The following is a 24,983-nucleotide window of genomic DNA, read 5'->3' as shown; positions in this document are numbered from 1 at the left end:
TCTACTAAAGGCTAGGTGATAGCATAAATTCATGCAGTGAAACCATCTGTTCAGAGGAATTAAATAAAAATTGACGGTCACTGAGTTTCTCGATTTTTAGTTGGTGCTTGTGTCTAACTCCCTATGATCACCTGGGAACTTTAAAAGGTTTTAAGGAAATGAGCAGAAGAGAAAAATACAAGCCGATGCTTAAAGTGGCTGGTGAAGCAATGTTTGAAAACTTTCATATGAAAGCAATTGTATATATCTAGCCCAGATTCCCCACTTTGGTTAGGATTATCCTTATAATTCATTTCACTGCAACAGTTCATGGAAACATAGATTATCTTTTCAGAAAACTTTTGGGAAACAGGATTAGGTTTCAAAATAAAGACACTGTCATTCTGAGCTGCGTCTGAAGACTAACAGAGAAACTGTACGGTATATGCAACAACGTTACTTCTTCCTTCTAGACAATCCAAATCACCATTTGGGTTACAGATTTGCAGTACCTATAATTATCAAGAAGTTATAATGTCTCTCCATATATGACATGTTCCCACGTTTCTGTATGGAGGTATGGTATCCACAGATATGACAAGTTCCTCAGCCATGATAGATAATAATCACTACATCAAAATAAAAAGATATTGAGGTCAGCTAAGTTACCAGTCATACAAAGGTCAATGCAGAGTTCCAACATACCTTTAAATCATGAAAATCCTGACAAGGTTTAACTAGACACCCTCAGTCATGGAATCGCATGTTATTCCTTTAAATACTAGAAAATGACCCTCTAAGCTAGTGCCAGCAGTGGTAGCACCTCCACATGAAACAGATTTAACCTCTACTATTTTAACTCAAAACAAAATGAAAGCAAGGACATTACATGAACCACATCCTAACAAGGGAGCAGAATTGTAAGCTGCCAAATGATAATGTATTTCCCAATTAGCTACAGTTGGTGCTGAAAGCAGGCAATGTATCAGCACTCCAGAAAAACCTGTGAGCCAGAGCCAACAGGATGGATGTGTAATATCTTACCATTTGAAAGTGGTGACTGCAGTACCTGTAATACAAGTGTGGGCCAGACAGCATTGTTATCCCCTGAATATTAAGACTATAGGTACAATCTCAGACAACAGGCAGCAGTGGATAAATAATCCCCAATAAGCTATACTTGTGTAGCCAGGACATTTTGGAACAGATGTAAATGAAATGCAGACATTATTTATCACCTTTTCCAGGAACTCTCATTTAAATTTAGCTCCTTACATTAAAAAAAAAGCTTTCCAGCCAGTTGCAAAATAAGCTATCTACAATTCAGCACAGTTTTAATGACCAGAATAATTAACAGGAATCTTCTGTCCTTCTAAGAGAGTCATGAAGCAGAACTAAAACAAGTTTTTTGTTTTTTTTGTTTCTTTCTTTCTTTTATTCTCCCCTTTTTTTAAAAGCCGCTTTCTGCAGTTGATTAGCCATGAGTAAGCGGCAGCTTATACATTGAATGCTGCTTCCACATGCTTCATCCTTAGCAATCTCTCAGGCTTCCTGATCATAGGAGTACAGAGTACCCAATAACTGTATTAGTAACAACAAACAAATACTTAAGTGAAAATTTGGTAATACCTCCCATTCTGTAAGAAATTTTTGAAATTAAAGGAGCTCTACCAGTTTCTGCAGGATGTTGAAACAAACTTTCTTCTGCTTATTTTTAGGTTATTTTGAACTTGTTCTACATTATTCAAAAATAATGAGAACAGGTAATTGGAGGAATGGTAGAAACAGGACTGTTGAAATCATGGATACGATTATACATTTCTGTCCTGGTTTCAGCTGGGATAGAGTTAATTTTCTTCCTACCAGCTGGTATGGTGCCATATTTTAGATTTAGGATGCGAATAAAGCTGATAATACACCCATGTTCTAGTTGTTACAGAGCAGTGCTTGCACTGAGTCCAGGACTTTTCAGCTTCTTGTGCTGCCCTGCCAGCGAGGGGGCTGGGAGGGCACAGAACCAGAACAGCTGACCCCAAATGGCCAAATGGACATCCTGTACCAGGTGGCATCATGCTCAACAGTAAAACTGGGGGGGCTGGCGCTGCTTGGGGATGAGAAGGGCATTGGTCAGCTGTTGGTGAGCAACTGTGTTGTGCATCACTTTTTTCTTTTTTTCTTATTCAACTGTCCTTATCTCAACCAATGAGTCCTTGTGCTTTTACCTTTTTTGATTCTCTCCCCATCACACTTCAGAGGTCATGGAAGAGAGCGAATGGCTGTGTGGTGCTTAGCTGCTGTCCAGTTTAAACCATAACAATTCCTTTAATCTTCAGAATTCCCTACATCTGTTATACTTAGGATGGATCTTCATACTTCTTATACTCTTAGGATGAACTTACAGCTTTTCTTTGTACATTGCTGTCCTGCTTCCCAATCCTTGTGCCTTTTTATTTATTTATGTATTTATTTTAACATAAAACTGCCTTCAGTTTTTCAGTATATTCTAGGCAATGCTTACAACATTGTCCAGCTCCCAGCATGACTGCTGGAAAGCTGTGGGTAAGGCATTTTTTTTCCTCTGACATGTAACTTGAGAGTTGTGTCTCAAGATGTTGACCAGAATAAAATCTTAATAGTCATTCTCATGTTATACAGTAAAGCCCTCACCACTTCTAGTTATGTAAATTTGTTTCTTGTTTTGCTAAATACCTCTAATTCCAGTCTTTTACACATTAAATTTATCTCTTTCTTGTGTTATGCTTCAGATCTTTCAGATGTGCTAACGTAATACAGATCTATTTCATGTTATGTGTCCTTCAAAATGATCTTTTAAAAATCATACTAAGAAAGCAAAGTCCAACCTATGGAATGTAGTTTAGCCTTAGATCCTACTCTATGGCTATTCTAGTGCTCTACTTATTTACCTTCCCTCTTAATAGCTGCCCATTTATTTAGTGATAAAAATAATTTTACAGGTCTATAGCTGCCTGCATCACTTCCTTTACCTTTCTAGAGAGTTGGTATTATAATTTTCCACTCCATTTTTTTGGGGTGTATTCCTACATTCCTAGTATCTCAAACATTACTGTTAATGATGGAGTAAATTATTTCAACTAATTCACTTTGTACACTGAAATCTGCATAATCTGGACCGGATTTCCCAACGATCTTGCAGCATTTATTTACTTAACCGTTATCAGGAGCTATTAGCAGTTTTCTAAGTTCCTCCGTCATTTATAATGTAGAAGACATGTTTACTACCCTGACTTTTGCCTTGGGGAACAGTGTTACATTGGTTTATACAAGCACAAGATTCCTAGTGACAGATATTAAGTTCATCTGCATTATGTAAGACTGTGATCCATCTTTAATTTCTATCTCTAAAAAGACATTCAAAGTAATGTGGCATGGCTACACAGCTTTTTCAGTCATCTTACATGAGAAACTTCCTGTGAGAGCAAAACTAAAAAGGACTCTTTGATACTGAGAATATTTACAAATAATTATAAAAACCTTTGTGTTAACCATACGCTCCGCCCCAAATGCCAGGAGTGATTCTGTTTATGTGAATATTTAAGAGGGCATGATCTGCACCAAACATTTTTGGGTTATGCAAGATATTAATGTCATTTTAGGTTTTCTGAGGTGAAACTTCTGCTTTCACTTACTATGCTTTTCCACTGAAAAATTGAAGAAGGATTGAGAAAAAGGTTATGACAGTATACTTAACATTTAGCTAAGTCTGAGACAGAAATGAGTGATTTTTGATCTGACATCTGCAGAGCTCAAAAACACCATAAAATATACACGTTCAACTATCTTATTACTGCTGTGGCACGGAATTTGTATATTAAATAAAGAAATAGACTAGCGCATGCATTGGGTGTTATAGGCAGAGAAAAACATAACTGACAACCAGTTATAATGCTTCAAGTGTGTCAAAAGTTCTGGAGCCAATTCATAACAAAATATTACACACACAGTGTGTAATGATTAGCAAAATGTCTACATAAAATAAATGAATATTAGACAAGCAAAATGCTGAGAGCTGCCAACAGAACTGTATGGGTTAATAGGTGGTTTTTAGAAAGCCTTTTCAGACAAAGCCTCCAAGGTTATTGTGTTATCTCATGGATCAGTTGGTAAAATGTTTTGCCAATGAATGTAAGGAAGTTTAAAACTGTTGGCTTTCGCCTACCGTACCAAGATCAGTCTTAAGATCTGTTGGCAGACTTAACTTTCTTGATCCTTTAACTGAAACAACAGAAAAAGGAGAAAGGCAGTTGTTAATAATTAATAAAGAAAAAGGAGTGAGGGAAAACAACATGCCATCTTCTGGTTAATATCATGCTGGAAGTTTGTAGCAATTTTTTTTTTTATATATCAGCAGAATTATGGTTTAATTTTTTCATGTAAACCATTCAGAAAAATAAATGTAACTAAACATAAAAGCACTGGAAAAAACGTTACTCCAGCTCTCAAGAAGTGAATAGTGTTCTACATAACTTTGGCTGTATGCTGCAATATCTTACCTCGTGATGACAGGAATGATTAAAAACAAATAAGATTAAGGCAAATATTGCAAATGCTGGTTATGCAGCATATCACAAATATTAAACACCTGGAAACCAATTTATTAAGAGGTTGCAATGAAGTTATCTGATGACATCATACTCAAGATATCATTCAAAAAAGAAGGCATATTGTATAGGTAATGGCGACAGACCACATTACTGTACATATTACAGAAAAGACATTGCACAGAAACGAAATACAGCAGCTTCAGGATACAATGCAGTTTTATCTAGACATCAAAATATTGCACTCAATTTGCTGAAGATTTAATTATCTGTTGTGTTCCAAATACACAACAAAACTATGATTTAGCTTCTGTTCAAAAATGTTTTCATTTCCTTACACATGAGCACATTTTTAAACAATGAACACCAAAGAACTAAAATGAAGCATGTCTTGTATCAGTCAAAATGGTATTAAACTTGTTAAAAGAATGTCATAAGAAATCTTTTATTATTAATTCAGAGGACTTAATTTCCCATATGGTTCTTTTATTTTGTCTTCATTCAGTTTTTTTCACACTGTTTTCTAGCTTTTGCCCCTTCTGTATACTGTCTGTTATTAGTAGCAAACAATGAAGTATTTGTCAGCTAACTACTATAATTCTGAAAAAAAAGAAAAAAAGAAAAAAGTCCCACATCGTAAGTATGACAGTGGCAGGAACACTGGGGCATATGAACATAAGGAACAAGTCCTTTGTAACTCCTATTTAATAAGGTTTTAGGTCAGAAGGATGCCTAGAACAGCCACTTACCATTTCAAGTCACAGAGCCCCTGAAAGAATCTCTGTTGCAATGTCATCAACTACAAAACCTGCAATGTGGCACAGGAAAATATCAGCTGGCACCTATGCTACTGTTTTTTTTTTCTCTCTGTCTCTCTTTTTTTTTTTTTTTTTCCTTTGCTGTTCTTTTTGAGCCCTTGGAGAAGAGTATGGGAGCCCTTCAGGCTCTTGAACAGCCTTTTGGTATCAGTAGAAGCAGCACAACCCTCCCAGTAACACATTTCTAGCTGTCACTTTAAACAGGTGCTTTAGAATAAGGTGAGGAGGTCTCTTCAGATCAAACCAACATTAAAATCTTGGAAAATAATTTCGATACCAAGTCTTAGGCCTGTGCATCCATTTTAAGCACTCACACAAAGGCCAACCACAATGCTTTGAAAACATTCTATTTATTTGGAGAGCTGTCATACACTTTCAGACTGAGAACAGAGGTTACTGCTCCACAAAATCAGTGCTTTGCTAATAGAGAAAGAAGTAGCACTTACTATATAATCCCCTTTTGCTTTAAGGAAAGGACAAGCTCTGGCTCAACCAGACCTCTGAAAAAGGATTACTAACATCAATGGAAAGTTGTAGGACACTTTACTAACGGACTAGAATCTACATTGGGATATTTCAGAGGTATAAAGCCTAGCTGCATTTAACACTAAGGGAGCCTTATTAGTGCTATCATCAGAGGCTTTTGAGCTTTATAAAGAGGTAGTTTAAGCTCTTCCATTTCAATATTACAGCTATTCCTGTAAAACAGATTCTGTTTTATATGCCACAGCTATTCCCAAACTGTGGTATGTATGTATGAACTGGAAGACTGCAGACATAGTTTCCAATTATTTGTGCACAGGCTCATGCACGAGGTGCAAAGAAAGCTCCCTCTGATTCCCCCAAAGGACTCTAAACAGGCTCCATCTGAGAGCTTCTGCAGCTGCTTACAGATAAAATAGGCATACCATACTGAATGCTGCAATCTAACAGGCTCAGGATGCTGAAGGGACTGAAGTTGGGAAAGAAAGGGAGTAAAGATCTGATGAGTTGGACTATGGGCACAAGGAAATTGTAGGCATCCCAATATTGGGAAAAATAGGAAAAACAGAGGCACAGGCTTGCTGTTCCTATATGGTAGGGAACATGGTGAGTAGGGGGCAAAAGTAGAAAGGAGACACACAGTATTGGGAAATGAAGTAAGTATAGCTGGGAAATCCAGAAGTTACTCCTACCACCATTTTCACCATCAAATATGAAATTTTTGGTGTAGGACATGATTGTGTGGACCACTGTCAGTAAACCAGACCTCTGAGAGTAAAGACAAAAGATGGAGTTGATTGTTTTTGTGCTTTACTGCAAAAAAAACCAACTGTGCATAATACTACCAATTATTTTTTGGGGGGGAATAAAACTAATGTTTTAATGATAAACTGATCAGAATGGGAATATTAATATGCAACCATTTTTTAATTCCTAAAGTATGTATATTTTGCTATCTCTGCATTCATAATAAAGGAGGATCATGAATAGTACGATCATGCATCTTGCTGAGAATGAGCTTTTGAAAACTATTCTAATTTATGAAAGAAGTAGATTAGCCAGCCTCTTGCTAGTTCAAGAGGCTAGCAGAGCTGTTTGTTACCTTTACTTCTTTGCATTCATGTCAGAGGCAGCCAGCAAAAATTGTAGTACCACAGTGCAAGGTAAGACACATGTCAGGAAAGTCCCTGTTCAAAAGCCTAAGTTTGGCTGTTTAAACATATCTAAAAACAGGATGATAAAGAGGCACAGAGTTAATAGGTAAGATCTGGCAGCTAGCTAAACTGAGGACCCAGGCCCCCTGAACAGAATACATCCCATCTTGTAGCCATATGGTTCCTATCAGTCTCTCAATGAAAACACCAAGTACAACCAACCCAAACAAGCATGCTCTTGCAGCTATGACATTTCGTGGTGTGTCTCCCCCAGCATGAGTGTAGTCAGAGAAAAGGTTATTCAAAATGAAGGTGACTTCTTAGAGCTCTTTTTCTATTAGTCAGCTTTTGGCTCCAAAACACTTTGGAATATCTGTCCCTGTCCTTCACTGCTAAAACATGGATTTGAGAGACGAATATTTAAATACCCACTCAGATAACATACACACAAAGATCATGAATGTTTGGCTTCTGGGGCTAAGAGCCAACTTGGGACAGCCCCCTTCCTTTTGTGGGCTCAGGTGAAGCACCCTCAGACAGTGCTGTGCTTTTCCCAGGGAGCTGCTTTCTGGCTGAGCCTAACTCTTGTTGAGCTACAGCTCCTACCACACCAGCCATACCCCTGCCTGGCCATGATCCTGATGATTTGGACCCAGACTCATGGATTGACATCTTCACCTGGACCTGCCTGGCAATCCCGGGCTGCATTTGGCCCTGCTCACCCTTCCCAGAGCTGCCCTGCTCCCTCATTTATCTCCTGTCTCTGTGGCCTATACGGAGCTGCTGGCCCCTGCCATTCTCCAACAGTGAGCTAAGGCCCCCTCAAACCCCCAGCCTGCAGGGAGGGCTGCCCTGCTGCTCCCCTAGAGCCACACACCACGGCCCAGCCCCAGCTCTCAATTTCTTACCCTCCACCAGCTCATAATGCTCCCTGTTCCTTGCAAATTCCTGACAAACACATCCTTTCTCAAGATCTTAAGCAAGCATTAATTTATCTGATCTGAAACTTCCTCACATATTGGAAAAGTGGTAAAATGCATCTTGTGTTCAAGGATCTCTTTAATGTTTAATTTGCTTTCTGACTAATAAGCATTCTTTTTAATTTAACGTAAATAAGTAGAAATGGTTATGCTGGCAGTGTCATCAATAATCAAGTTTCAAAATAAATTACATTGTTTTCACACACACAAAGTTTTGAAACATACATATCCTTGCAGAAGACAAGCAAGTAATTTTCAAATCGAGTCAAATCTCTTCAGCTACTTTGCAGTTACCCAAGAGGTAGAAAAGAGTGACTGTTAGAAACTTCATAATATTCTTCTTGAAACTAAACTGTATAAAAACATTTCATTTAGGAAAATGGGAAGTTGGCATGGCATGGGCCTAAACCCAGCTCATGTAACCAGTGGAATAAATCAAGACTGTAGCACTTAGAAGTCATAAGATCTAGTATACCTGCCATTAGGCACCTGTTCCAAAGCTCATGGAAATCAATTGTGGAAGTCTTTACACTGCCTTCTCTAAGATCTATAGTCTTAAATGTATTTGGGATATGAGCTGCCAACATGAAGATGATTTCCTAAGAATAAACACAAATGAACTTCCATTTTAAAACGCATTTTAGAAGTCGCTCTCCTGTACATGGACTGATGAAATTCTTTCCTTCTAGTCTTTGAAAGGAGTCTAAATAATCCATTGCATCTTACACAATGAAGTGAAATGGCCTCTCAGAGATACACTTCCTACTGCTCAGTGTGTTTTCAACTACATGCTTCAATATGAAGCTGCATATGAATGGTTAAAGAAGCAAGGGACAGAAAACCTATATTCCTAGAAGCCCATGAATAATATTTCCTTAATTAGATGATAAAAATAAAGCTAAATATGACTGGAATAGGTACTGTTTTGTAATACATTATATAGTAATTAACTCCAGCATTGGGTGACCATTTATACTACGAGGACTTACAAAGCCTCATAGTTTTTTAAAATTTAGTTTTAAAGATACAGAGCCCTCAGGTCATATTGCAGAGTTAAGGTAGTACAAAGCCCTGACTTTTGAACTCCAAATCACAAATGAGATCTAATGCAGTTTGACATTCCCTGTTGAAAGAACATGGCATGCACAAGTAAGAATAAGCTACTCTGATGGTATTGAAAAATGCTGATCTCCACTTTCCTTGATATGATGAGATTTTTTTAAGCCAATCAAATACCGTTATATGGCATGCCATACTGTGCTCATGAAGCACTTTAAAAAGAAAAGTGTTTTCATTAATGTTTTTCATTTTGCCATTTTTAACAACTATTATTTCATATATATATTACTATATCTGGAATACATTTTATTTACACACCAGTGTTGCTCCTCATATTGTTCCCCTTCCAGGGAACCAAGGATAAAGTTGCTTACCAGTGTGCCACCATGAGTATGGTATTTGTCATACAGACTACTATCCTCCAGCTCTTTGCACTTTGTGTATACATTGTGCATACTCAGGACCAGCATCTGGCACGAACTTCACTGCCAATGAAGACCTAATACTGATGTGGCCTAGTAACTGTAGAGAAATGAAACTACTGAAAGCATTCCTTTTGTTATTTCAACTCTGTCAGCTGGTGATGTAGACATACCCAGTGAGAACCTCATTGACAACTTGAATCATTTGACTCAGCACACAACTGTTCTTTCTGTTTCTCCTAAATATCAAGGATAAAGCCTTGGCCTATCTTTAGTAAACATACATGGGGGCTGATTTTACAAACACAGACATCATGGGACTCTGCAGAGTGCAGCACAATTGCATTACGGAGCTTGTGTGCCATGATCTTTAAAGAGATCAAAGGCAAGAGTAGAAGTAGAAAGATCCTGTCAAGTGAATCCGTAACTATACAGATTTATTATATGAGGTACAAACGTTAATCAATGCAAAGACTGATGTGGCTGTGAGGCTGTGCTGATAAGCATAAGGTAGTTCCACTCACAAGTTCTTGGAGGTCACACTTTTGAGGTCAGCTACTCCAGGTGTTTATTCTGAGTTTTGACTAGTTTTACAGTAGGTATGCCAGAACAATTTTTTTTTTTTAGTTTCGTATTCATTTAAAAATAAATAAATTACTATCAGTCACAGTAAAAGTAATTTCTATTTTAAACAGCGGTTAATTTTGTAACATTTACTGCCTACAAAATTGCACCTGATTTCACATTTTAAAGACTAAAGGCTTGGAAAACAACATGAAAGGCTAAAATAGGAAACATTCATAAATTTGTCAGTTTCCCCCACTGAATGTTCTCTGAAACAGAAAAGCAGAAGAAATTGCAGAGCAAATTAACTAAAATGTATCTAAATTAGGTATTTTGGATCAATAGCAGAATGAAAACATCAATTTTAACTGCAGAAAATGTAAGATGCTAGTTCACTCATAATTTTAAAACTAAGCATATGCATATATGTTTACCAAGTCAGTGATCTCTTAGTTCTCAGTAAAAAGAGTTTTTGGCGTGTCTTTGGAGAGAAGATCAAAAAGCTGAATCCCAGTGATCTGGGTGATAAATGGTCTGATTATACTGGTGTATTTTTTTTTTTTTTTAAATCCCTTATGGCAAGTTTCTGAGGCCAAGCTCAAGAGTTTGAGCTCCTAGTGTTATACCAATATTATTATAGAACTTCAGTATTTCCATGTCTACAACATTTGGGTTTCAAATAATACAAGGAAATACATCTTTGTTTCAGAACAACTATTTTTGTTTTAGTTCTTGATGTATCATGGAAACACTACTTTCAGATTTTTGTCAGCTAGTAATTACTGGGCTACATTCAAAGTGAAAGTGTCCTGTTAAAGTAAAATATGTGAAAAAAAAAAGGATTTGAATGGCATATTTGCGGGAATTTGTTACCATAACTAAGGAAAAATATCTAACCAGTACTTACCAAACTACAAGGTAAAGAAGTGTGATATGCATACCACAAACAAAATGAATGCATCACAGCTACCCCTGCGTACTTTCTATCACACCTAGAAGTCAACTACCTAAAACAGCTCTAAGCAATGAAGTTTAAGACAGTGAACTCACATTAAAGAGATCAATGCAGACTAGACACTTGCAGAAAAAGTCTCTAGGAATGTGCTGAACTCCATATTCTGAAGGACTATGGGTAAGATGGGAAACATTTATAAATTTTTAAATGGCTGAGATTTCACTGCAGGGTTAAAACAGTTGATAAACTAATATTTTTATTTGAGGTTATGTTTCCATTGTAAATTACAGCACTTAGGCACTGGCAGGCTCTAACAGTTAAAATTTATCAGCTCCATATTGCTACTTTTCAAATAACTTATCTATGTGCACATATGGATTATATAGATATATATACATAAATTATAGGGACTCCATTAAAAAAAAAGACAAAGCCTTTTAGGAAAACAAAGAAACAAGTCTCTAACAAATATGCTGAGTCCATTTGAGACATGGGATACGCCTGCACAATGTTGACTATTACAGAGTTTACATACTCTTCACTTCAAGATGCACCATGTAAAAATAACTTTTCTTTAAATGAACAGACTTTGAATTTCATTGTGCTATATAATAAGCACTTTTCCAGTAAATTCTTCTCTTCAGAACTGTGAGTATACACTTCACTTCTTAGGGATTAATGAAACACAGTGATGTATGACATGAATGGCTTATACAGACTGCAGGAAGAGAAGCCATCACCTTTACCTGAAGTGGGAGACTTGCAACGCTCTAGCTCCAGGGAAACTGGACTGTCACTGAGTTCAGTCAGGCCTGAAAAAATGGAGTTAAAAAGTTAAGTTACAATCTAACAGGGAATGCTTCAACTTTCTCGGCTGTTGATATTCTACACTCTAAAGTCAGTTTGGAGAACGGAATGGTGTGAAATGTGAGGGAAATACCTATTTCAGAATAACTGCAGTTTTCAGGCTGTCACTACAGAAATTTAGGTCTGCTTTAAAAAAAAAAAAAAAATCACACCTCATGTTAGCTCTAATTTGTTTTCCCGAATGCCTCAGGCTATAAAGAGTCACTTTACCTAATGGCCCAAAGCAAGTAAATATAGTTTAAAATTTAAATGTCTGCAATGTAAATCAAACTCAGTCTTCCCTGTCCAACTGACATGGAATCATCTCTGCTTTCACATGCTGTGGAATGCACGAAGGAAACCATAAAACAGGGTGGGGAAGGATGAAAAAAAAAAAGGTAGTACTGGTGAAAGAAGAAACTGAATACAAGAATATCATCACTACAATATCAGGATCTTTTGTATGAATTCACACAAGATAGCTCATTTTAAAGAGCACATAGGTGATGGTAACTCTGTCTGAATATAAGAAGCAGTTTTTTGACAAGGTACCTTTCACATTGTTTATAAAGATTTGTGAGGAACTCATGTGCAGCAGTCTACCATGGAGAACAGCAGCAAGCAGCAAGTAATGTAAGCCGAGTTTATACTGCTTAAGCATGGGCTTGTGTCTGTGATCAAGCTAAGACCCACCTTTAGCACAGATTACATACATGAGTTTGAACATGCCTTCTGGGCATGTCTCGTGCTACCCTTTACCATGGGCTAACTGTTGAGTGGGTGAGCTGGGTAGGGCCATACCTATTCAAACATGCTGCTCAGATGTAACCCATTGTGCCCTGTGGCTTATATCACTTGTGACAAGGAGGTCTGATACTTCATGCCATAGGCTGCTTTGGACTGGCAGACATCCGAGCACCAGATATCCATCTACAAGCAACTACACTCACAGCACTCAGGTCATAGAGTATAATGAGCATTAGCCCACATTCAGATGCACATCACTGTAGTACTGACAGTGTGTTTATGCACACTGCTTATGCTGATGTATCCTGGAAGTCAAACGTTCTATCTGGACCTTTCAGTATGCTTTAATCTGGCACCAGTCCTGCCACATATGTTTTTAATTTTGTATGGCTTCTGGACATTAAACCTCAGAGACTTCACCTCTAAAATTCATCTAGACACTTGTTTAAAAAAAATAAAACTCTGGTACCATTCAGTCATTGAAGTCTGGTACCATAGAAGGTCTCTTTGTATTAAAAAGAATGGGTTCTCAATGTAGATACTGGTATTTTTATTACAGTGTAACTTTGAACTGCTCTGAGAAATGGGGAACATCCAGAGCCTGATAAGCAGAATAAAAAGCTGCCACCACTAGCTAAGCTATGCCACTGCTCGAAAAACATTGAGAGCACAGCATCAATTTGGCCTGTCAAGTGGTAATACCATATTTGCTCCTGACTCTTAAATGACAGAAGATCACAATCCAGATGTTAATGTCAAAACCCCCAAAAATGTATTTCAAAAAAATTTAGTTGAATCATTTTTCATTCAATTTAGAATCTGTGGCAGAATTTTATATTGTAATCAGTTGTGAGTCTAGTTACTTTTGGAATTGCAACAGAATTCAGGAAATGCAAGCACTCAGGGAGCCTCTCTATGTATCTTTCTTACAGCAAATCTTACACCTCACTTTGTGGTCTCTGTATGTACCTGCAGATTTGGGACATTTGATTTTTGCAGCAGCAGTTTCTGTAAGGTATAGTGCAAGTTTGGTTCATTAATATATCAGAGGCCTCAAATAAATAAAATTAAATATTAAACTCTGATTCTTTTCTAAATGCAGTGTTGGAGTTTTAAAAACTTAAGATTATGGCTATGATGTTATGATAAACAAAAATCCTTCAAAACTACATTGAGTTACTATTGGTTACAGTTACAATGCCAAATCCTAGGTCATATTTAATTCTAAATAAAATTTCTCTTTTTGTGAGTTCAAAGAGACAGTATTACAGCTCAAGCCACATTATGGTGCCACTGATTTATGTAGGAAATCTGCCAAATACACCACTGTTCTGAAAAACAAATAGCAACTACTGTGAGAATACCACAAGCTCTTTATGCTTGGCAACTGTTCAACAGCTTACTACAGTAAAGATGCGTTTCATATTATGGCATTTTAGAATGGTGAATGCAAAATTCTCTACAGATCTAGACTTGTTGTCAGGACCCTATAATCTCTAATAATGTCCACCAGCATATGCTTAAAACAAACAAACAAACAAAAGTGCAATAATACCACTTATGCTTAGTGTGGGGATTTACATGCCCTCCACAAGCATGCTGTCTTAGTCTCTCTTGGACACTTACTTAGTCTCTCTTGGACACTTACTTGGACTTGCTTAAGAACTGACGCTTGTAGATTTTGCCCTGCCATAAATCTTTCTTGCTTAGAGACATTGAGTTCTACTCATTATTCAAAGTTTCTTTTAATCTTACTAAATTAACAATCCCAAAGATATTATCTGACAATGACTTGCACAATCAAATCATTCACTGAAAGGAATCAACACGTTTGTCAATTTTTAATGTTACCTTTGATTCCATTAAATGTTGTCATTTGTCTCCCTTTGAGATAAGAAAGGAAGTACTCAAGCTCGTCTATGTACTAGTGCTTATTTTCTACTGTCATTTCCTTTATAAGGAAACCATGTTAAATCTTTTTAGTATTTACTCATCTGCAAGTATTTCCACACAGCTCAGTTTCCCTTGAATCTTTGAGAGGCTACAACAGCTACTGAAGTTGCGTTAAAAAAAACCCAACAAGTTCACTTCTTGCTTTGAAGTTCTGTAGGCCCAATCTGCGTCCCAAGATATTTTAGCTAATTTTAGCAAAAATAACCAGCAAATTTTGAGTCCAGGTAGATCAAGAAGAACGTAGCGGCAAAACTAAAGGCAAATAATTGAGATTGGGAATTTAAAGAACCACCTGTGAGAAGATGAACCTGTTGACATTATAATGAAGTTGATTTTTGCTTTGAAGAAATTATAAACATGAAACTTATACAATATCTAAATATACCTTATGAAGCATAAATCAATTTTAATGGCATCGCACAGACACTTTTCAAAGTTTACTGGTTGCCATCTCCTTTTTAATAAAGAACCAGAAACATTAGTAAAGGATCAAAAATGCACTGTCTAGTATGAAAAAACTTTTATGAACTCAATTTAAAATAATTTTAATTTAGAAATTTTGATCTCTATGATTACACAATTTAGACATAATTTACTTAAAAATCCATAGCCATAATACCTTTAATTAAACATTAATAAATTATAAGCAAATTCTAATATTCACAAGCCAATAAGTAAACTCAATGTTATCTTAATCCATTGTCTTCACACTGAATTACCATAATATAGAATCACAGAAGTTGGAAGGGACCCACAAGGATCATCGAGTCCAACTCCTGGGTCCCCCAAGGACCACCCAAAATAAATAAATAAATAAAAATCAGATCATGTGTATGAGAGCACTGTCCAAATACTTCTTGAACTCCATCAGGCTTGGTGCCATGACCACTGCCATGGGGAGCTTGTTCCAGTGCCCAAACAGCTTCTTGGTGAAAACCCTTTTCCTGATATCCGGCCTGAACCTCTCCTGTCACAGCTTCAGGTCATTCCCTTGGGTCTTATTGCTGGTCACCAGAGAGAAGAGATAGGTGCCTGTCTCTCCACTTCCCCTCATGACAAAGTTGTAGACCTCTATGAGGTCTCCCCTCAGTCTCCTCTTCTCCAGGCTGAACAATCCAAATGACCTCAGCTGCTCCTCATACGTCTTCCCCTCCAGACCCTTTACCACCTTTGTTGTCTTCCTTTGGACGCTCTCTAAGAGTTTTATATCTTTCTTATACTGTGGCACCCAAACCTGAACACAGTAATCAAGCTGAGGCCACACAAATGCAGAGTAGAGGGGGACAATCACTTCCCACGATCAACTAGCAATGTCGTTCATGATGCACCCCAGGACATGGTTGGCCCTCCTGGCCACCAAGGCACCCTGCTGGCTCATGTTCAGCTTGGTGTTCATCAAAACCCCCAGCTCTCTTTCTGCAGGGCTGCTCTCCAGCCCCTCATCCCCAACTCTGTACGTATAGCCAGGGTTGCCCCTTCCCAGGTGCAGAACCTGGCACTTACGCTTGTTGAACTTCATATTGTTGGTGATTGCCCAGCCCTCTAATTTGTCCAGATCTCTCTGCAAGGACCACCCTCAACGGAGTCAACAGCTCCACGCAATTTGGTATTGTCCACAAACTTGGTCAAAAAACCTTCAAGTCCTTCATCCAAATCGTCTATGAAAACATTGAAGAGTACTGGTCCTACAATGGAGCCCTGGGGATCCCCACTAGTAACTGGCCACCAGCCTGATGTAACCCCATTTACAAGAACCCTCTGGGCCTGACCCATCAGCCAACTGTTCACCCATCTTGTTATGCTTTTATCTAACTGTATTCTGGTCGTTTTGTCCAGGATACTGTAAGAGACAGTATTAAAAGCTTTACTGAAATCCAGAGATTACATCGACTGGCCTCCTTTGGTCAACTAGCTGGCTGTACTTGTTGTAAAAGAAAATTAAGTTTGTTAGACATGACTTTCCCTGTGTGAACCCATGTTGGCTCTGACCAATGACTGCATTGTCCTTTAGGTGTTTTTCAGTAACTCCCAGAATAATCTTCTCCATGATTTTACCAGGCACTGAAGTGAGACTGACAGGACTGCAATTATCAGGATCTTCTTGCCTTTCTTGAAAAGTGGGACTATGTTTGCCAGCTTCCAGTCAACTGGGACCTCTCTGGATTCCCAAGACTGTTGAAAAATAATTGAGAGAGGTCCTGCGATAACATTAGCCATCTCTCTGAGTACTCTGGGAAAAATCCCCTCAGGCCCCATGGACTTATATGTAGCCAGGTGAAGCAGCAAATCCCGCACAAGTGTAGGATTAAATGGGAGTTTATTGTTCCCACAGTCATGGTCCTCCAACCGAGGGCAGCTGGGGTCCCAGAGCCCATCACTGGTGTTGAAGACAGAGGTGAAAAATGCATTAAATGTCTCCGCTTTGTCTATTTTTCCTTTATATTTTAAAATGACGCATTCTTTGGAAATGGCAGCTAGTTTAGAATGTAGCTGGTGACTACAACCAACCTACATTAGCTTCAACTGTATTGTTAGGTGTGATTTAGTGTTAATTACTAAAAATTAATGACTCATTACACAGTATTCTGTGTCCTCCTTTCAGAACAAGGTTACTTTTACTCACATCCTCTCAAAATGAAGGCCTGAAGGAGGAATAAAGGGTTCTCAGTGAAAAGTTTTGATTCTGAATATTATTCTCCAATGGTTAAACATCCTTTAAGTTGTTGCCTTTTTTGGTTGCTTCAAAACACTATTCATTTTCTTGTTTTACCAACAGATGGTATGAATTTCTAGTAGGAGATCAAGCTGACTTTGCAAGTTGGTATTTTTATGTTCTGCTGCAAATACAATCTCTCTAGATGCAGCACATGTATTTGTTTTAATATTGGAACACGTTATCTACTGCTAGGTAATAACATGTACAACTTGATTTCAACGGGATAAAGAAAAAAAGACAGCGCACCTCTACCCCCATCCCAGTTCAGCACTACTGCAGAGAGATTTTATTTGGTTTGGCACAGTCTTGCTACATATGAAGGTAGCTGCCAGCAAATGCTATAGCAAATAGAATGGAGCCATCAGCCCTCAAAAACTTTCTCCAGCTGTCTACTTATTTCTTCTCTTAGCCTTGTATTTTCCTCAGACTACTCCTGATAGGACAATCATGTCTCCAGTCCCTCTCACTATAATATGCCTAGAATTGATTACATTGCTCCTTTTAATTTCGTCCCTTTTTCCTTCTCCCTTCCCACTTCTGCTTTCCAAGCTGGCGAACGTGCTGCCTTGATGCTCTAAGCCCACTCTAAGCCCTTTTGAGCCTGCTTTACACATGTATATATCAAGCTTTTTTATATCAAGCTTTCTACAGATTTATTGGCTAAATTTCATAACATTTTTTTTTCTGCTTCATATATCATATATCCTTGACATTGCTGAACATGCCTTTCCTTTGGCAAACCTCGTCTCCAAGATACTGCTTCTTTTCCCTATTTGACGCTTTCTTTCACTCTCCCTCTTCAGTTGCAGTTCTTTTGCTCTCCCTGTTCAGTTCCCAGACTGAAACATCTACCCTTTCTTCATCTCTCTGTCCCAGTATGAGCAGTATCTTTTTTACCCTAATGATTCATAAAAACATCTCTTCTATGATTTCTTCCATCCAAGTTAGAGTAGCATACCTGTGTTTCTAAAATTTACTCATAAATGTCCAGACATGAACTTATCACCAGTATAAACTATTTTTTATCCTGTGAAGTCTTTTCTGTCTTCACTACTTCAACATCATAAACAGTACCAGTACTCTAATCCATAGTACTGGTTTCACCCTTGGAACATCACACTAACTCTCAGATTCAGGCTGGATACAAACTAGCCAGTTTCTTGCTGCAAATCACCTCCAAAATGATTGATAGAAATACCTTGCTCATTAATAATCTTTTCTTTGGCTTCAATGAATACAAGTCTGTTTCTTTCAAACTGACTCTCATGAAATTATCTCCTTGGTTCATTACTTTAATTGAATCAAACCCAGCTATGTCTTCCCATTAACTTCCCATTTTTATTCATATAATCCTCAATACTTTAGACCTAATGCTTGTTATCTATCATATGACTGTTCCTTGTTTTGTCTTGATAATATCAGCTTCAAGCACACAATTTCCAAAAATAATTTATTTTTATTTTCCCATCATTGTCCCTTACAAGTATAAGCTTATAATCAAAATCCTAAATGCATCCTCAAAACCCCTCTTAAATCTCCTATCTCACATTAGACCTCTAGCAAAGTACAACTTGAAAATGACTTAGCAACTGGAGATGCTATATAAATACTGCTCGCTAGCTGAGATATTTTACGCTCTGACACATTCTTGCCCTGTTCTTTGTCTTAGTGTCTGGTGCATCTTTCAGATCACACAGTACATATTCTGTATGTATGTACATACTCATTCGGTACTTCAGTATCAAAGGGCAAAAGCAGCAAAACAGTTTTTAAAGAAAGAGATGAAGTTGTCAGTGATAGTGCACAAGAGTCAAACTCAGAGTCTTCAGTTATGATGTATCCAGAAATATTTTGGGGTTGAAGATAGAAACTACTTTACAAATTTTCAGCTCTGAAAACCTGTGGTCTGTGCTAGTCATTTTGGATAAACATGCTGGTCTTTTTTGGTCTTAGTATTTATTCATTTTAGCTTTTGAGGAAACCCCCAAACCTTTGACTTTTGCGTTCTCTCTTACAGACTTGAAATTAAAAAGACCTGACCAATAATGTTTAAAACATTATGCAATAGTCCTCTTTATGGGCTGCTAGTTTTCTAACTGGCCTGGTCTTTTAACTAAACAGGCCACCTTTTATGAAGTACTATGAAATAAAATCATAGAAATGAGTTCTTAAATAATCAGTCTAGGGAGAGAGAATAGAATTTCATGTGTGAACGTACAAATGCATTTCAATAACTATATGACTCGGTACTGATGTGAGATGCTAAAACAACTGTCACCTTTCTTTATTTTGCCTACATTGAGTATTCAATGTAAAATTGCCTATCCAGTTGTTCTGTGAAAGCTACTTTAAAAAAAGAGATGAATAAGAGGCATCCTGGAGACCTAATTACATATAAGCACTGCAGTTAATTAAGATGCATACAGCTCGTTGGCTGAACACTCATTTTTGCAAAATTAATTATAGCTTTGTTCATCACATTGTGCAGCGATGAATGCTAATATTTAAATTGCATATCACTGTAATTCAAAAATTAAAAATATTAAAAACATTAATTTTCATAACTCTTTGATGTGTGTATTTTTATACCTACTTTACATTCCCCATTAAAGATCAGAGCCACTGAATGGTTCCCCAAAGCCAAATATTCAAGTACCAAAGCAAGATTAAAATTTAAAATTTCACAGCACGCAACCCAATTGGTAGACCTTTAAACCACATTGCTCTTCTGAGAATATGGAAGATTTAATTAATAACTGCAACCAGGCAGTGCCATCGCAAAACAAGAAATGCTTCATATAAGTAAGTGTACACTGAAATGAAAACAAAACCAATGGAAAATATTGTCATCAAGAATGTGACATCATTGAAAATTCATTTCTAAGGCAAAATCTGCCCCATTAGTCCATGAGATTTTCTCATTGATTCTTTTGGAAGAAGAAAACAGATCTGAAGTATCTGTATAACAAGAAAATTGTCAAAATTAAGCATGGTTGACATTACAAAGTATAAGTTGCATGCATGCTGAATGTGTTTAAGAAACACATTACAAAGCACAAACACATGGGTTTAAGTCAGGCATAGTCTCATCATCATAAAGCTATTTGCCTAACCTTTATAGAACTTACTCTGATAGGAAGTACGGATCCGTTTCGTTAAATCTGGATAAAAGTTAGACAGGCCACGCATGCAAAAGTTGTCTTTGGAACATGCCAGTACACCAGCATCAGCAGCAGGCAGAGGAAAGAGAGAAAAAACAGTCTAAAGTGAAAGGAAGTGATATCCATAACCAGCATCTAGAACAGCCAAGGTGAAGAAATTTCAGCAGATGCTTACCTTCCAATTGGGAAATATAACAAGAAAAATAATCAAAAAAAGTAAAGGATGTGGGATGGATGGTGAGAAAGCAGCTGAGTATATTTCTTTTAGATGCATAGTTTCTACTAGCAATCTAGAAATGCATATTTTTTCTTAGTGGTCACATATACCTAGCAGACTCCATTATAGCAACACAGCTGGAATATTGCCTTAAAGGAGTGGCAAATATTATCCCTGACACGTAGAAATCCTGTGTGGCGCAGTGCTGACAATACTTATTTCTAGGACAGTTAACCTCTCTACCTTTTGTACACGGCTCTGCAGCATATTGCCTATGGCTGGCTGCTCAAATTACACTGGGAGCTGCTGTGAGTCAGGCTGAACCAGAGAGAGAAGCTGAAGATAGCTTAAAGCTGCTTGTCTCTTTCCTCAGCTGTGCCAAACTTAAATCCTTAACACTTGGCACAGATGAGAGCTAAACTTGCCATGATTAAATGCCTAGAAAGTGAGACTAATAGTCTTTCAGGGATGAAAGTAGGCCTGAAGACTTACATTTTATTCTCCAAATTTCACTTTCTTTTTGGAATACAATCATATTTACAATGAAAAAAAATTATGTTGACTTTATGGAGAAATAGGATTTGATGATTTGCTTTAGGGTCTGCTGATGAAAATGCTGATGTCATAAAACCACTATTATTTCCTGCTTTTATAACTTTGTAGTTAGATTTAAAACACTCAACATTTTCAAACAGATTTTTAAATCTAATTCTAAAACTCCACAGCTATATGAATCACATTTCATAATTGTCTCTGACTCAAGTATGTTACAATGGAATAGAATATATAGAGTAAAAAGACTTGAAACACAGATCTTTTTTTCCCTCATACAAGTCAAGTTCTTAGATAACCAAAAATGTCTGGCAAAATTTAAATGTGACTAATATTTCTAATATGCAATGCATAACAGCTGTGAAATGCGATCCTCTTGGCATCAACTTTTAAGATGTGGTACAGCTGGATTTATTAAGTTTGTATCAGGAGCTTCAAGTCACTAACAAAGTGGCTAATTGGAGCTAGTTATGCTATCTACATAACATGTTTCTCAGATGTTACTCTATTCTCCAAACACAACTGCCTATCCAAATACCAATGGATAACATTTGGCAGAAGGAAGGTGCGGTTAAGTTTAAATTGAAGTCTTACCTATCGGTGTGAACTTACTGAAAACTGAAAAAAAAAACAACCAATATAGAGACTACATTTCAAGTGACTGCTAGAGAAACAATTTGCTGGTCTACTCATTACAATTTTTTAGAGACTCAGCTAAGGGAATTACTTGCTGACCTCCATCCCAAAAGAACAAACTTCCTCATACATTTTGTTTCTGAGAGAAAGCATCAGTACCTAAAGTATGTCAGGTTTCTTTTGTCAAGTTATAGAAACTCCATTGGCTGGCAAATAGTCATGCATTTCAAAAGCACTATAAAAAGCCACAGGCAAAAAACCAAAGAACATCAGGCTCATAACCACGATGTTTTACTTCCTACCTGCAGCAAACTGCTTGCTTTTGCGAGGCGAACGGGGTTGACGTTGGTATGGATCACTTGATCCATATAGGTCAAGGGTTCCCATGCTCAGCAGTACTGTCTTCTGCATAAAGTCCACAACAGCCAAACCATTGCAGTTTCCAAATGCCACTCTGAAAAAAGAAATATTTCTCAGAGGTATTAGTAATACATAGTTAAGTGGAGTAAACAGTAATTACCATTTAATATTATGAATTCTGCAGAAAAAAATTCTTCAGAAACTACTCAAAGCTTACTTTTAAAAATTCCTACAGATTCGTAATTCTGAATTTATAAAATTGTGTCCTGAATCACAGTAATTTACATTCCAGAAGGCAGACTGCCCATTTTAACTTTTTGTGCCAAATGCATTGCAATAACATCTATATGTTGCTTTACTGCATAGTGTAATTACAAAAATAGTGACGTAAATTGAGACTACAAATCTGGACATAGATCTTAAAAAGTTGTTATATATCTAAAATACAAATGTATATATATACTATATATACATATATAGTATATATATACTATATATATAGTATATAGTGTGTATATATAGTATATATAGTATATAGTATATATACTATATAGTATACATATACAAATATATATCTAAAATACAAATACAAATTAAAATAAAAATACAATGTACAATATGTAAAAATACAATAAGTTGCACTGAGGAATAAACTCTACATTTTAGGTATGTAGAGTAATATCTGTTTCAGAAATTATTAAAGCCTGTTTTGTATAATAGAATAACTTTTCACAGAGTTTCCCTAGGACAAAAAATGAATGGTATCAGTCATATTTGCCAGAAGACCACTTTATACAAAGCTTAATACATCTTCATGTTTCTTGACACAAACTGACTGACAAGGAATAGAAAGAAATTATTTCACTATTTGTTTTTTGCCATTCTTGTATTTTGCTTTAAATCATACATTAATAGAAATTGTCAGAGAAAGGATATTGAAATAAAAAAGCTTATTAGTGTAAATGGTGTCAGCAATTCCTATGTTCATAAAAGACCAGATGGGTGGAGAAGTGGAAAAATAAGGGAATAAAAATTGTACCAGTATCGTTCTCATCTGTTAATACTTTAGGCAACAAAAGTGATAAACACTTGCATCTTGAGAATGATTAACCTGGGATTTATTAATTTTGGAAAACATGAGACAAATGAAGAGTTAATGATCTGACTCTGTGGTCAGCAAATCATCAAATCAAGAAAACAGCTCATCACTTCATAGTCTGCACTTTTCTAAACTTCTCTAAGTTCACAGACAATCATGGACATATTTTTTCTTATAACTTAAAAAATTACCAAAAAAATAAGAATTTGCTTATTAATATTAAAATGCTTCTCAGGAATGATAAGAAAATCTAGGCAGACATTACTATAAACAAGCCTTAAGACAAAGTGCTAACATATTAAGTCGTTATAAAATCAAATACAAAATAAACACAATGAATTTTTCAAAACTGAGTGAATGGAATTTGTTGCTAGGGGAAGTTCTATTCTGTGAAGAAACTTCTGTGTCTTTCATAGAAATGTCATAAAATTTTCAACAGACATTCCTTGACAATTAATATGTAGATTTGTTCAAAATTTTTAGCACATGAGCTGGTAATAATTTTTCAGAGACTTTCAGTCCAACAGAACATAATTTGAATCAAATTTAGTATTTGTATTTAACCTTGTAGCTCTTCGTATGCAACTGAAGCATTTTGTAACTTTTTCCTTTTTACTCTCATAACATCAAAAAGTTTTTGGATGATTCATTTAAACAGAAATAAAACAGGTGTTAATACTTTCAATTTGTAGCTTTGCACTGTTAAAGGTAAGCAGCATAAATTAAATAAAATTTCACAACACCTGAAGACTTTAATCTTTGCTGGACATAAAAGTTTTTTTCTATATCTTTAGTCCCATTTCATGTCTGCGGTAACATGAGGTACACTGAGTTCCTATTGTTTGTAATATACAGTTACAGAAATCAAAGTAATAAAAACAATTCTGGAAGTATACACCTTGGAACACACTTACTATACTATGCTTTTCTTCTAGTTAACCTAATTATTCTTGGAAAAAAAAATTATAAAGGCAAAATAACCTCACAACTAGCATGATAAAAATGACATATCCTCAAAATTTATGCTGAAGTAACAGTTTTTCCAGATTGTGAAGCTAGATACCAGGAGAAAACTATATCATTAAACTAAATTCTGATGAAAAGATAGGATTGTACATTGTCAGTATAAGCACAAGGAAAAAGTTGAAGGAAACAATACAGAGGAAGAGAGAAGACACTCTGCAGAGGAAATTTAGAGAAATAGGACATTTTTGGTAGACCTTTAGGCAAAGAAACCTTAGGTTATTGGATTATTTATTGTCTAACATGTTTAGTTCTCTCATACTTAGTATATGCTGTTTTGAAGGAGACTGTCCCATAAATTATTACTGCTTCTAGCAAAGAAAACAATTTCACTCATTGAATCAGGCACGTTTATAAAACCACTGTAAATACTAGGAGAATTGTAACCCAGAAGAGTAGTTTACATATGAGAGAATTATGTGATTATTCCTGAAGTCAGATGACTCTTTGAGGCCTAAGACCTGCAAGGGAGCAAATGAGGCAAAACCAAACAATTTACACAAGTGATAAATGAACCTTGGTATGGTAAAACAAAAGAAACTTATGGAATTCATGAACAGAAAACATTTGAAAGCTCAGGCCAAAGACCTGATGAAGCAACAACCAAAACACAATATTTTTGCATAGATGTAAGAATTTTTGCTCTGCATAAAATTTTAAAGTCTGAAGTGTCAGCTGA

At 36.5% G+C, this 24,983-nt stretch overlaps 1 protein-coding gene across 10 annotated transcripts in view; it reads right to left on the bottom strand.

Moving 5' to 3' along the window:
* The window catches only part of STXBP5L (syntaxin binding protein 5L), a 205,237-nt gene that overhangs the window by 34,288 nt on the left and 145,966 nt on the right, over window positions 1-24,983 (bottom strand). For 5 of the 10 annotated variants that reach the window (XM_080576813.1, XM_080576815.1, XM_080576816.1 and 2 more), the window contains 3 exons: window positions 22,125-22,276; window positions 20,385-20,456; window positions 11,741-11,806 (listed from right to left, as the gene is read on the bottom strand). In XM_080576813.1, coding sequence (XP_080432939.1) covers window positions 11,741-11,806; window positions 20,385-20,456; window positions 22,125-22,276 — 290 coding nt within the window. Of the gene's footprint in view, window positions 1-4,182; window positions 4,234-11,740; window positions 11,807-20,384; window positions 20,457-22,124; window positions 22,277-24,983 lie in introns of all 10 variants that reach the window. The other 5 variants (XM_080576819.1, XM_080576814.1, XM_080576821.1 and 2 more) reach the window with 3 other exon arrangements.

Source organism: Anser brachyrhynchus (genome assembly GCF_964034855.1).
Source record: "Anser brachyrhynchus genome assembly, chromosome: 1".
NCBI lineage: Eukaryota > Metazoa > Chordata > Aves > Anseriformes > Anatidae > Anser > Anser brachyrhynchus.
The sequence above is the reverse complement of the archived record's forward strand: the minus strand, read 5'-3'. Positions and strand labels throughout refer to the sequence as shown.